The sequence below is a fragment of the Scyliorhinus torazame genome, chromosome 17, assembly GCF_047496885.1.
Source record: "Scyliorhinus torazame isolate Kashiwa2021f chromosome 17, sScyTor2.1, whole genome shotgun sequence".
Classification (NCBI taxonomy): domain Eukaryota; kingdom Metazoa; phylum Chordata; class Chondrichthyes; order Carcharhiniformes; family Scyliorhinidae; genus Scyliorhinus; species Scyliorhinus torazame.
Window position 1 is genome coordinate 88,907,813 of NC_092723.1, and position 15,041 is coordinate 88,922,853.

General features: G+C 45.2%; 1 protein-coding gene across 4 annotated transcripts in view; it reads right to left on the bottom strand.

Moving 5' to 3' along the window:
* Nucleotides 1-15,041, bottom strand: part of ipo9 (importin 9) — a 267,453-nt gene that overhangs the window by 43,133 nt on the left and 209,279 nt on the right. For all 4 annotated transcript variants that reach the window (XM_072480721.1, XM_072480720.1, XM_072480719.1 and 1 more), the window contains one exon: nucleotides 7,659-7,775. In XM_072480721.1, the coding sequence (XP_072336822.1) occupies nucleotides 7,659-7,775 (117 nt within the window). The remainder of the gene's footprint in view (nucleotides 1-7,658; nucleotides 7,776-15,041) is intronic.

The window sequence follows — 15,041 nt, forward strand, 5'->3', positions numbered from 1 at the left end:
AAGTGTGTATACTTCAACGCAAGAAGCATCAGGAATAAGGTGGGTGAACTTAAGGCATGGATCGGTACTTGGGACTACGATGTGGTGGCCATCACGGAAACTTGGATAGAAGAGGGGCAGAAATGGTTGTTGGAGGTCCCTGGTTATAGACGTTTCAATAAGATTAGGGAGGGTGGTAAAAGAGGTGGGGGGGTGGCATTATTAATTAGAGATAGTATAACAGCTGCAGAAAGGCAGTTCGAGGAGTATCAGCCTACTGAGGTAGTATGGGTTGAAGTCAGAAATAGGAAAGGAGCAGTCACCTTGTTAGGAGTTTTCTATAGGCCCCCCAATAGTAGCAGAGATGTGGAGGAACAGATTGGGAAACAGATTTTGGAAAGGTGCAGAAGTCATAGGGTAGTAGTCATGGGCGACTTTAACTTCCCAAATATTGAGTGGAAACTCTTTAGATCAAATAGTTTGGATGGGGTGGTATTTGTGCAGTGTGTCCAGGAAGCTTTTCTAACACAGTATGTAGATTGTCCGACCAGAGGAGGGGCAATATTGGATTTCGTACTGGGTAATGAGCCAGGGCAAGTGATAGATTTGTTAGTGGGGGAGCATTTTGGAGATAGTGACCACAATTCTGTGACTTTCACTTTAGTAATGGAGAGGGATAGGTACGTGCAACAGGGCAAGGTTTACAATTGGGGGAAGGGTAAATACGATGTTGTCAGACAAGAATTGAAGTGCATAAGTTGGGAACATAGGCTGGCAGGGAAGGACACAAATGAAATGTGGAACTTGTTCAAGGAACAGGTGCTACGTGTCCTTGATATGTATGTCCCTGTCAGGCAGGGAAGAGATGGTCGAGTGAGGGAACCATGGTTGACAAGAGAGGTTGAATGTCTTGTTAAGAGGAAAAAGGTGACTTATGTAAGGCTGAGGAAACAAGGTTCAGACAGGGCATTGGAGGGATACAAGATAGCCAGGAGGGAACTGAAGAAAGGGATTAGGAGAGCTAAGAGAGGGCATGAACAATCTTTGGCGGGTAGGATCAAGGAAAACCCCAAGGCCTTTTACACATATGTGAGAAATATGAGAATGACTAGAGCGAGGGTAGGTCCGATCAAGGACAGTAGCGGGAGATTGTGTATTGAGTCTGAAGAGATAGGAGAGGTCTTGAACGAGTACTTTTCTTCTGTATTTACAAATGAGAGGGGCGATATTGTTGGAGAGGACAGTGTGAAACAGATTGGTAAGCTCGAGGAAATACTTGTTAGGAAGGAAGATGTGTTGGGCATTTTGAAAAACTTGAGGATAGACAAGTCCCCCGGGCCTGACGGGATATATCCAAGGATTCTATGGGAAGCAAGAGATGAAATTGCAGAGCCGTTGGCAATGATCTTTTCGTCCTCACTGTCAACAGGGGTGGTACCAGGGGATTGGAGAGTGGCGAATGTCGTGCCCCTGTTCAAAAAAGGGACTAGGGATAACCCTGGGAATTACAGGCCAGTTAGTCTTACTTCGGTGGTAGGCAAAGTAATGGAAAGGGTACTGAAGGATAGGATTTCTGAGCATCTGGAAAGACACTGCTTGATTAGGGATAGTCAGCACGGATTTGTGAGGGGTAGGTCTTGCCTTACAAATCTTATTGAATTCTTTGAGGAGGTGACCAAGCATGTGGATGAAGGTAAAGCAGTGGATGTAGTGTACATGGATTTTAGTAAGGCATTTGATAAAGTTCCCCATGGTAGGCTTATGCAGAAAGTAAGGAGGCATGGGATAGTGGGAAATTTGGCCAGTTGGATAACGAACTGGCTAACCGATAGAAGTCAGAGAGTGGTGGTGGATGGCAAATATTCAGCCTGGATCCCAGTTACCAGTGGCGTACCGCAGGGATCAGTTCTGGGTCCTCTGCTGTTTGTGATTTTCATTAATGACTTGGATGAGGGAGTTGAAGGGTGGGTCAGTAAATTTGCAGATGATACGAAGATTGGTGGAGTTGTGGATAGTAAGGAGGGCTGTTGTCGGCTGCAAAGAGACATAGATAGGATGCAGAGCTGGGCTGAGAAGTGGCAGATGGAGTTTAACCCTGAAAAGTGTGAGGTTGTCCATTTTGGAAGGACAAATATGAATGCGGAATACAGGGTTAACGGTAGAGTTCTTGGCAATGTGGAGGAGCAGAGAGATCTTGGGGTCTATGTTCATACATCTTTGAAAGTTGCCACTCAAGTGGATAGAGCTGTGAAGAAGGCCTATGGTGTGCTCGCGTTCATTAACAGAGGGATTGAATTTAAGAGCCGTGAGGTGATGATGCAGCTGTACAAAACTTTGGTAAGGCCACATTTGGAGTACTGTGTACAGTTCTGGTCGCCTCATTTTAGGAAGGATGTGGAAGCTTTGGAAAAGGTGCAAAGAAGATTTACCAGGATGTTGCCTGGAATGGAGAGTAGGTCTTACGAGGAAAGGTTGAGGGTGCTAGGCCTTTTCTCATTAGAACGGAGAAGGATGAGGGGCGACTTGATAGAGGTTTATAAGATGATCAGGGGAATAGATAGAGTAGACAGTCAGAGACTTTTTCCCCGGGTGGAACAAACCATTACAAGGGGACATAAATTTAAGGTGAAAGGTGGAAGATATAGGAGGGATATCAGAGGTAGGTTCTTTACCCAGAGAGTAGTGGGGGCATGGAATGCACTGCCTGTGGAAGTAGTTGAGTCGGAAACATTAGGGACCTTCAAGCAGCTATTGGATAGGTACATGGATTACGGTTAAATGATATAGTGTAGATTTATTTGTTCTCAAGGGCAGCACGGTAGCATTGTGGATAGCACAATTGCTTCACAGCTCCAGGGTCCCAGGTTCGATTCCGGCTTGGGTCACTGACTGTGCGGAGTCTGCACGTCCTCCCCGTGTCTGCGTGGGTTTCCTCCGGGTGCTCCGGTTTCCTCCCACAGTCCAAAGATGTGCGGGTTAGGTGAATTGGCCAATGATAAATTGCCCTTAATGTCCAAATTGCCCTTGGTGTTGGGTGAAGGTGTTGAGTTTGGGTGGGGTGCTCTTTCCGGGAGCCGGTGCAGACTCGGGGGGCCGGGTGGCCTCCTTCTGCACTGTGGATTCAATGATAATCTATGATTAATCTAGGACAAAGGTTCGGCACAACATCGTGGGCCGAAGGGCCTGTTCTGTGCTGTATTTTCTATGTTCTATGTTCTAATGTGGAATCTGTCTGGGTAGAGTTGGGAAATACCAATGTTGATCCCCAAATTTCTTTCTCTGTCAGTCTGGCCTCAATAAAAGTTGAGACGGATTTGCACGTAAAAAGAAGTTATTTATTTAGCTTGCAAGCTTAATCATCTTACAGAAACGTAAAAGACATCCAGCCTCTTACACCCCAGAAAAACGACTGACTAAAAGACAAAGGGATCTCTGCAAAATCAATTCAAATGGTATCAAGTTTCACATACTCGACGGACATAGGTCAGCCTATGTCCCTCCTGACCTGTTTAATCTATTCTGATTGGCTCACTTCCAATCCCTTTCTCTGGCCCCTATCAATGCAGCATCACTCTCATAGACACACCTCTTCCTGCTTTTTCCATGCGGTCTCAAACCCCTTTGTCCCTAACTGCAAGAATCAAAGTGGCTTATTTCTACATTACATTAACTAGTATCTCTAAAGTAACTATTTTATATCACATTCCTCACCAAGGGCAAAAAACATTCGTGGGTGTCATATATAGACCCCCAAACTGCACTGGTGTGGTTGAGAATGGCACTGAACAAGAAATTAGTGATGTATGTAATAAGGGTGATCATGGGTGATTTTAATCTTCACATAGATTGGGCAAATCAAATTAGTCACAATGCCCTAGAGGAGGAATTCCTGGAGTGTATAGGGGATGATTTCTTGACCAATATGTGGAGGAACCAACGAGAGAGCAGGCCATCTTAGACTGGGTACTGTGTAATGAGAAGGGAATTATTGCCAATCTGGCTGTACAAGACCCCTTGGGAAGAGCGACCATAACATGATAGAACTTTTTATCAAAATGGAGAGTGAAGTAGTTGATTCGGAAACTCGGGTGCTGAATCTTAATAAAGGGAACTATGAGGATATGAGGTGTGAGTTGGCCTTGATAGATTGGGGAGAGTTACTGAAAGGAATGACAGTGGATAGACAATGGCAAACATTCAAGGAACGCATGGAGGAACTACAGCAACTGTTCATTCCTGTCTGGCACTAAAGCAAAGGGGGTAAGAGGGCCAATCCATGGCTTACAAAGGAAATTAGAAATAGTATCCGATCCAAGGAAGAAGCATACAGATTGGCCAAGAAAAATAATAGGTCTGAGGATTGGGGGCAGTTTGGAATTCAGCAAAGAAGGATTAAGAAGGTGAAAGTACAGTACGAAAGAAGCTTGCAGGGAACATAAAGACTGACACTAAGAGCTTCTACAAATATGTGAAGAGAAAGAGATTGGTAAAGAGAAATGTAGATGCACAGCAGATAGAAACAGGGGAATGCACAATAAGGGACAAAGAAATGGCTGAGCAATTAAATACATACTTTGGTTCTGTCTTCACAAATGAGGACACAAATCAGATCCCAGAAATGTTGGCGAATGAAAGGTTTAGTGAGAGGGAAGAACTGAGGGAGATCAACATTAGTAGAGAAATGGTGCTGGGAAAACTGATGGGATTGAAGGCGGATAAATCCCCAGGACCTGAGAATCTGCATGCCAGAGTGCTTAAGGAGGTGGCTCTGGAAATAGGGGATGCATTGGTGGTCATCTTCCGGGATTCTATAGACTCTGGAACTGTCCCTGCAGATTGGAGGGTAGCTCACGTCACTCCGATATTCAAAAAGGGAGGTAGAGAGAAAGCAGGGAATTATAGACCAGTAAGCCTAACATCGGTAGTGGGGAAAATGCTTGAATCCATTATCAAGGACTTTATAGTAGAACATTTAGAAAGCAGTGGCAGGGTCAGTCAGAGTCAGCATGGATTTATGAAGGGCAAATCATGCTTGACAAATCTGTTGGAATTCTTTGAAGAGGTAACCAGTACAGTCGACAAGGGGGAGCCAGTCGATATGGTATATTTGGACTTTCAGAAGGCGTTTGACAAAGTCCTGCAAAATTAAAGCGCATTGGATTGGGAGAAATGTATTGAGGTGGATAGAAAACTAGTTGGCAGAGAGGAAACAAAGTGTAGGGATCAATGGGCCTTTTTCAAATTGGCAGGCAGTAACCAGTGGGGTACCACAGGGATCGGTGCTGGGACCACAGCTATTCACAATATATATTAATGATTTGGATGGGGGAACAAAATGTAACATCTCAAAGTTTGCAGGTGATACAAAATTATGGGGTAGGGCGAATTGTGACGAGGATGCAGGGATCCTACAGCAAGATCTGGACAGGTTGGGCGAGTGGGCAAACCAATGGCAGGTGCAGTATAATTTGGATAAGTGTGAGGTTATTCATTTTCGAAGCAAAAACAGGAAGGCAGATTACTACCTGAATGGTTGTAAATTGGGAGAAGGGACCTGGGTGTCCTTGTGCACCATTCGCCACTGGAACCAATCTAAAGGTAAGCATGCAGGTGCAGCAGGCAGTCAAGAAGGCTCATGGTATGTTGGCCTTCATTGCAAGAGGTTTCGAGTATAGAAGCAGGGATGTGTTGCTGCAATTGTACAGGGCCTTGGTGAGGCAACACTTGGAGTATTGTGTGCAGTTTTGGTCTCCTTCTCTGAGGAAGGATGTTCTTGCTCTCGAGGGAGTGCAGCGAAGGTTTACCAGACTGATTCCAGGGATGGCGGGACTGTCATATGAGGAGAGATTGACTAGCATTGTTCTCGCTGGAGTTCAGAAGAATGAGGGGGATCTCATGGAGACTTATAAAATTCTAACAGGACTAGAACATAGAGTGCAGAAGGAGGCCATTCGGCCCATCGAGTCTGCACCAACCCACTTAAGCCCTCACTTCCACCCGTAACCCAATAACCCCTCCTAACCCTTTTGGACACTAAGGGCAATTTAGCATGCCCAATCCACCTAACCTGCACGTCTTTGGACTGTGGGAGGAAACCGGAGCACCCGGAGGAAACCCACGCAGACATGGGGAAAACGTGCAGACTCCACACAGTGACCCAGCAGGGAATCGAACCTAGGACCCTGGCGCTGTGAAGCCACAGTGCTATCCACTTGTGCTACCGTGCCGCCCATGCTACAGGGTAAATGCTGGGAAGATGTTACCAATGATAGGTGTGTCCAGAACCAGGGGTCACAGCCTGAGGATTCAGGGGAAACCATTTCGGTCAGAGATAAGGAGACACCTCTTCACAGTGGTGAGCCTGTGGAATTCATTACCACAGGAAGTAGTTGATGCGAAAACTTTGAATATATTCTAGAGGCAGCTGGAGATAGCACTTGGGGAGATAGCCAATGCACCAGTTTCAAATAGAAACGGAAGTTAAACAATTTGGTAAGCGTAAATGAACAAGTGATTGTACTCTGATCCTCACACTCCACTGAAACTTGATGTTAGACAGGCTCATGGACATTTGCTGAACATCGGTTAGAATGCAGAACCACTAAACCACAGTGCAGTTAAACAGCTGCAATAAGGAACATGCTCTCAAGCTGCACTGTAATGCACATTAGAATACGGAGTGGGAAGGGGACCCTATTAGGGGATGGTGCTGTCAAGGTGGCATGCACCTGGACTTCTGAAGTCCGCTCTTTGCCATCTGTTGATGCTTCCCTTTAGCCCTTCCCACAATGCTCTTCCAGGCATCGTGTCAACACGGATTTTTAAACATTTCTTTGAGATCTGTCATTATCCATTTTTTTCTCTCCTGCGCATTTCACTTCTGCCATTTAGCTATCCCCTGTCCTCCATCAAGGGGGTCAAGTTAGCTGCACGGCTGATTCGTGATGTAGAGCGAGGCCAACAGTGCAGGTTCAATTCACGTACAGGCTGAGGTTATTCATGAATTACCCTTTTTAAATTCTCAAACTTGCCCCTTGCCCGAGGTGTGGCGCGCCACTCAGGTTAAATCACCACCAGTCAGCTCTCAGAAGAGGAGAGCAGCCTATGGCTCTCTGGGACAGTGGTGACATTCATATTCTCCATCAAGCACTTCACAGGTCATTTGTCTCTTTTCTTGTGTTTTTCTATCTTGTTCTTTCACTCAGTCTGTTCTTCTTAAAATTATGTTGAATGTAAGTTTGCGGACGAGACAAAGATTGGTGGAGTTGCAGATAGTGAACAGGATTGTCAGAGGATACAGCAGGAGATAGATTGGTTGGACACGTGGGTGGAGAAAGGGCAGGTGCAGTTTAATTCAAGCTGTTCTTCATAATATCAAGGACAGATCTGGGAACATGGGTGACTGCTTTTTTTCTCAACACATGTTGAATGCATCAAGTGATTTGTTTTGTTGCCCATACACAGCTAATTACTTACTTAAAATTCAATAGCAATATTGTAATACACAAATAATGGCTCCAATTAGCTTTAAAACATTATAAAATACAGCAATTTCTAGCCACAAAAAAAAACAATTAGATTCCCCCACATTAAGTCACATATGACACACATACAAAAACGGTTTCTCAAAACACAAGAGCTGGGTCTTTCAGAATACAGACAATAGTTAAACAGCTTACCATATCGAACGCCTGCTCCTGGATTGAGTAGATCTGATAACAGCTGTCCCGCTAAACCCTCGTCATCATCCTCATCATCATCATCATCCTGGTCCTCCCACATGTCATTAACTTCATCTGAACACAAGGCAGAAAAAACAATCACAATTGCATTTAACAATGAACAGGTGCGTGCTGTAAATCACTGGAAAGAGCCCAGGATGCACGTATTGCACACCATGGGAAAAAGGAGCATGCTGCAAGGTCATTGATGAAGCAGCTGAACATGGTTGGGCCTAGGACACTACCCTGAGGAGCTCCTGCAGAGATGTTCTGGGACCTCCAACAACCACAACCATCTTCCTTGTGCCAGGTATCACTACAGCCAGAGTCTTCCCCTGATTACTAATTACTCCGTTTTATTATGGCTCTTTGATGCCACATTCGGTTAAATGTTGCCTTAATGTCAAGGGCAGTGACTCTCATCTCCGGTGTTCAGCTCTTTTGTTCATGTTTGAACCAAAGCTGGAATAAGGTCAGGGGCTGCAGTGTAGCATTTTTCATTTGTGCCTCAGGCATCGCTGTTCTGATTCCTGTCTTCGTAAGATTGTTGTTTAGGGTTTGAATCCAGGGATCCATTCCCAGAAGTGATTGCATTAAGACTGTCCAATCTTGGCTTGAACTCGGCGCCAGAAAGTTGGGCTGTGGTGAAAGAGCAGGGTTGACCCCATTGTAACTGGTTCCTTTTATTTCTCTGATCCAGGCTCCCAAGGAAACACCAAGACATCTTTGCAGTGCTTAGATTGATTAGGATGATTGGCTAGGGTGATTGGCTAGCCCGATAGGGCAATGAGTGAGGCGTACTTCCACAGTGAATAAAGCTCAAAGATCTGTGCTGTTGAACTCAATTCAATATTAAATCAAATGGAAACTAACCAAAAACTTAACATTAATCCCCACCCCCACATCCTCTCATCTGGATTGTGGGCAGGAGTGTGGTTGTGTGTGCGTGCAGAATACTGATCAGCAGATAAACAAAGGCACCCCTACAAAGGAAGGCTCATTTTAGGATAGGGAGAGCCTATACAGGAGTCCCTCTGCTAAAATAATTCCTGTGTGCTCCAGCTCTGCCACGGCCTGAATCTGCCAGATGGCAACCTTGATGTGCTGCCTATTGGAATCTGACAGATCTGTTACTTTGTGAAATGGGCCCACTCCGCCCTTTCCTTCGAACCACTTATTTAACTCACCTGAGACACACAATAGCACAAGCAAGCACCTACATACTGCATACAGGGTTCCAGATCTGATCTGCGGGACAGCAAATAAAATGACAAGACACCAATTGTTGGCCAAGGAGACTGGGAACTAATCTTCGCTCATGATTCGCCAATCTCCACATCAACACAAGTGGCAGTGCAGGTTCAGTTGTACAATACTCATGGTTTGATAAGTGGCCACATTAAGCAAGACAGTTAAGATGGACTGGTCATCATTTCCAAATAGAAGTAGGCGATTCCCTAACTGTCCAAACATATTATAACAGCTGCAACATGAACCTGAACATAATTCAATTTAAAGGAACATGACAGAGCCTTAGTGAGAGGTGGGATATCCATCCCCCACTCTCTGACAAACTGCACTTGTTGTGCCAAGAATATCAGCACTGTGACTCCCACTCTCGGTAAGCTGAAATCTTTTGATTTACCAAGGGGACCAGAGGAACAGAGGAATGCACAGAAAAGTGTCCACAAAGAGGATACCTTTCAGAATGCACCAGACATGACCTCTGAACGTATGTTGATGGCTGTCTGAAGTTACATGCCTCCCTGATGACTAAAATCTTGAAAATAGGTTGAGATACCTTTTAGCGAAACATTTTGGGGATGTGGAAATTTTTGGTACATCCTGCATTTATTGTCCATACCTAATTGCTCTCAAGGTAGTGTGGTGCTGAAATATAATGGAATATGTTGCTGCAACATTTCAGGTAACAATCAGCCTGACTGCTGTGGAAATATATAGGTCAAACCAGGTAAGGACAGCAGATTTTCTTCCCAATCAGTTTCATGATCACCATTACTAAAACAAGACTTTTATCAGATTTATTGAATTAACTGAATGTAAATTCCCCCAACAGTCTCGGATTATTAACCCAGTAACATGGTTAAAGGAGGGCAGCACGGTGGTGCAGTTGGTTAGCCCTGCTGTCTCAAGGTGCCGAGGTCCCAGGTTCGATCCCTGCTCTGGGTCACTGTCCATGTGGAGTTTGCACATTCTCCCCGTGTTTGCGTGGGTTTCGCCCCCACAACCCAAAGATGTACAGGGTAGGTGGATTGGAAATGCTAAATTGCCCCTTAATTGGAAAAAATGAATTGGGTACTCTAATTTTTTTTTTAAAACATGGTTAAAGGATGGTCGCGACTGGGAGTTAAATATCCAAGGATATCAAACTACTCGGAAGGACTAAGTGGATGGTAAGGGAGGTGGTGTAGCTCTGTCATTTAAGGATAACATCCGGGCAGTAGTGAGGGATGACATCGGTGCTAGGGAGGATAAGGTTGAATCCATTTGGGTGGAAATCACTCATAGAATTTACAGTGCAGAAGGAGGCCATTCAGGCCATCGAGTCTGCACCGGCCCTTGGAAACAGCACCCTACTTAAGCCCCACAACTCCACCCTATCCCCGTAACCCAATAACCCCACCTAACCTTTTTGGACACTAAGGGCAATTTAGCATGGCCAATCCACCTAACCTGCACATCTTTGGACTGTGGGAGGAAACCGGAGCACCCGGAGGAAACCCACACAAACACAGGGAGGATGTGCAGACTCCGCACAGACAGTGACCCAAGCCGGGAATCGAACCTGGGACCCTGGAGCTGTGAAGCAACTGTGCTAACCACTATGTTGCGCCGCCCCTAGGGAATAGTAAGGCAAAAAAGTCACTGATAGGAGTAGTCTATAGGCCACCAAATAGTAACATTACGGTGGGGCAGGCAATAAACAAAGAAATAATTGATGCATGTAGAAATGGTACAGCAGTTATCATGGGGGATTTTAATTTACATGTCGATTTTTTTAACAAAGTCGGCCAAGGCAGCCTTGAGGAGGAGGTTATAGAATGTATCCGCCATAGTTTCCCAGAACAGTATGTAATGGAACCTACGATGGAACAAGCGGTCCTAGATCTGGTCCTGCGTAATGAGACAGGATTGATTAATGATCTTAAAGTTAGGGATCCTCTCAGAAGGAGCGATCATAATTTGGTGGAATTTAAAATAGAGGGTGAAAAGGTAAAATCAAACACTAGTGTTTTGTGCTTCAACAAAGGAGATTACAATCGGATGAGAGAAGAGCTGGTGAAACAGTTTAGGAACAGTGGAGAACCTTCCAAGCGATTTTTCACAGTGCTCAGCAAAAGTTTATACCAACAAAAAGGAAAGACGGTAGAAAGAGGGAAAATCGACCGTGGACATCTAAGGAAATAAGGGAGAGTATCAAATTGAAGGAAAAAGCATACAAAGTGGCAAAGATTAGTGGGAAACTAGAGGATTGGAAAATCTTTAGGGGGCAACAGAAAGCTACTAAAAAAGCTATCAAGAGTAAGATAGATTATGAGAGTAAACTTGCTCAGAATATAAAAACAGCTAGTAAAAGTTTCTACAAATATATAAAACAAAAAAGAACGGCTACGGTAAATATTGGTCCTTCAGAGGATGAGAAGGGAGATTTAATAATGGGAGATGAGGAAATGGCTGAGGAACTGAACAGGTTTTTTGGGTCAGTCTTCACAGAGGAAGACACAAATAACATGCCAGTGACTGATGGAAATGAGGCTATGACTGGTGAGGACCTTGAGAAGATTGTTATCATTAAGGAGGTAGTGATGGGCAAGCTAATGGGGCTAAAGGTAGACAAGGCTCCTGGCCCTGATGGAATGCATCCCAGAGTGCTAAAGAGATGGCTAGGGAAATTGCAAATGCACTAGTGATAATTTACCAAAATTCACTAGACACTGGGGTGGTCCCGGCGGATTGCAAATTAGCAAACTGACACTGTTTAAAAAAGGAGGTCGGCAGAAAGCCAGAGAGCTTAACGTCGGTAGTAGGGAAGATGCTGGAATCGATCATCATGGACGAAATAGCGAGGCATCTGGATGGAAATTGTCCCATTGGACAGACACAGCATGGGTTCATAAAGGGCAGGTCGTGCCTAACTAATTTAGTGGAGTTTTTTGAGGACATTACCAGTGCAGTAGACAACGGACAATGTGAACAAAGAACAAAGAAAAGTACAGCACAGGAACAGGCCCTACGGCCCTCCAAGCCCGTGCCGACGATGCTGCCCGTCTAAACTAAAATCTTCTACACTTCCTGGGTCCGTATCCCTCTCTTCCCATCCTATTCATGTATTTGTGAAGATGCCCCTTCTATGTCACTATATCGTCCCTGCTTCCACCACCTCCTCCGGCAGCGAGTTCCAGCCACCAACTACCCTCTGTGTAGAAAAACAAGCCTCCAAATCTCCTCTAAACCTTGCCCCTCGCACCTTAAACCTATGCCCCCTAGTAATTGACCCCTCTACCCTGGGGAAAAGCCTCTGACTAAACACTCTGTCTATGCCCCTCATAATTTTGTAGACCTCTATCAGGTCGCCCCTCAACCTCCGTCGTTCCAGTGAGAACAGAGTTTATTCAACCCCTCCTCATAGCTAATGCCCTCCATACCAGGCAACATCCTGGTAAATCTCTTCTGCACCCTCTCTAAAGCCTCCACATCCTTCTGGTAGTGTGGCGACCAGAATTGAACACTATACTCCGAGTGTGGCCTAACTAAAGTTCTATACAGCTGCAACATGACTTGCCAATTCTTATACTCAATGCCCCGGCCAATGAAGGCAAACATGCCGTATGCCTTCTTTTCTACCTCCTCCACCTGTGTTGCCCCTTTCAGTGACCTGTTGGCCTGTACACCTAGATCTCTCTGACTTTCAATACTCTTCAGGGTTCTACCATTCACTGTATATTCCCTACCTGCATTAGACCTTCCAAAATGCATTACCTCACATTTACCTGGATTAAACTCCATCTGCCATCTCTCTGCTCAAGTCTCCACCTTGCCAGCTCACCCCTGATCCCGTGTGACTTCACCTTTTGTACCAGTCGACCATGAGGGACCTTGTCAAAGGCCTTACTGAAGTCCATATAGACAACATCCACTGCTCTACCTGCATCAATCATCTTTGTGACCTCTTCGAAAAACTCTATCAAGTTAGTGAGACACGACATCCCCTTCACAAAACCATGCTGCCTCTCACTAATACGTCCATTTGCTTCCAAATGGGAGTACATCCTGTCTCGAAGAATTCTCTCCAGTAATTTCCCTACCACTGACGTAAGGCTCACCGGCCTGTAGTTCCCTGGATTATCCTTGCTACCCTTCTTAAACAAAGGAACAACATTGGCTATTCTCCAGTCCTCCGGGACATCATCTGAAGAGAGTGAGGATCCAAAGATTTCCGTCAAGGCCTCAGCAATTTCCTTCTAGCCTCCTTCAGTATTCTGGGGTAGATCCCATCTGGCCCTGGGGACTTATCTACTGTAATATTTTTCAAGACGCCCAACACCTCGTGTTTTTGGATCTCAATGTGACCCAGGCCATCGACACACCCTTCTCCAGACTCAACATCCACCAATTCCTTCTCTTTGGTGAATACTGATGCAAAGTATTCATTTAGTGCCTTGCCCATTTCCTCAGACTCTACACATAGATTCCCTTGCCTATCCTTCAGTGGGCCACCCCTTTCCCTGGCTACTCTCTTGCTTTTTATGTACGTGGAAAAAGCCTTGGGATTTTCCTTAACCCTATTTGCCAATAGTTTTTTGTGAACTCTTCGAGCCCTCCTGACTCCTTGCTTCAGTTCCTTCATACTTTCCTTATATTCCACACAGGCTTCGTCTGTTCCCAGCCTTCTAGCCCTGACAAATGCCTCCTTTTACTTTTTGACAAGGCTTACAATATCTCTCTTTATCCAAGGTTCCCGAAATTTGCCATATTTATCCTTCTTGCGCACAGGAACGTGCCGGTCCTGAATTTCTTTCAACTGACATTTGAAAGCCTCCCATATGTCCATCAGACCATAAGACATGGGAGCGGAAGTAAGGCCATTCGGCCCATCGAGTCCACTCCACCATTCCATCTTGGCTGATTTCAACTCCATTTACCCGCTCTCTCTCCATAGCCCTTAATTCCTCGAGAAATCAAGAATTTATCAACTTCTGTCTTCAAGACACTCAACGTCCCGGCCTCCACCGCCCTCTGTGGCAATGAATTCCACAGACCCACCATTCTCTGGCTGAAGAAATTTCTCCTCATCTCTGTTCTAAAGTGACTCCCTTTTATTCTAAGGCTGTGCCCCCGGGTCCTAGTCTCCCCTGCTAATGGAAACAACTTCCCTACGTCCACCCTTTCTAAGCCATTCATTATCTTGTAAGTTTCTATTAGATCTCCCCTCAACCTCTTAAACTCAAATGAATATAATCCCAGGATCCTCAGACGTTCATCGTATGTTAGGCCTACCATTCCTGGGATCATCCGTGTGAATCTCCGCTGGACCCGCTCCAGTGCCAGTATGTCCTTCCGGAGGTGTGGGGCCCAAAATTGCTCACAGTATTCTAAATGGGGCCTAACTAATGCTTTATAAAGCTTCAGAAGTACATCGCTGCTTTTATATTCCAAGCCTCTTGAGATAAATGACAACATTGCATTTGCTTTCTTAATTACGGACTCAACCTGCAAGTTTACCTTTACAGAATCCTGGACTAGGACTCCCAAGTCCCTTTGCACTTCAGCATTATGAATTTTGTCACCGTTTAGAAAATAGTCCATGCCTCTATTCTTTTTTCCAAAGTGCAAGACCTCGCACTTGCCCACGTTGAATTTCATCAGCCATTTCTTGGACCACTCTCCTAAACTGTCTAAATCTTTCTGCAGCCTCCCCACCTCCTCCATACTACCTGCCCATCACCTATCTTTGTACCATCGGCAAACTTAGCCAGAATGCCCCCAGTCCCATCATCTCGATCGTTAATATATAAAGAGAACAGCTGTGGCCCCAACACTGAACCCTGCGGGACACCACTCATCACTGGTTGCCATTCCGAAAAAGAACCTTTTATCCCAACTCTCTGCCTTCTGCCTGACAGCCAATCGTCAATCCATGTTAGTACTTTGCCTCGAATACCATGGGCCCTTATTTTACTCAGCAGTCTCCCGTGAGGCACCTTATCAAAGGCTTTTTGGAAGTCAAGATAGATAACATCCATTGGCTCTCCTTGGTCTAACCTATTTGTTATCTCTTCAAAGAACTCTAACAGGTTTGTCAGGCACGACCTCCCCTTA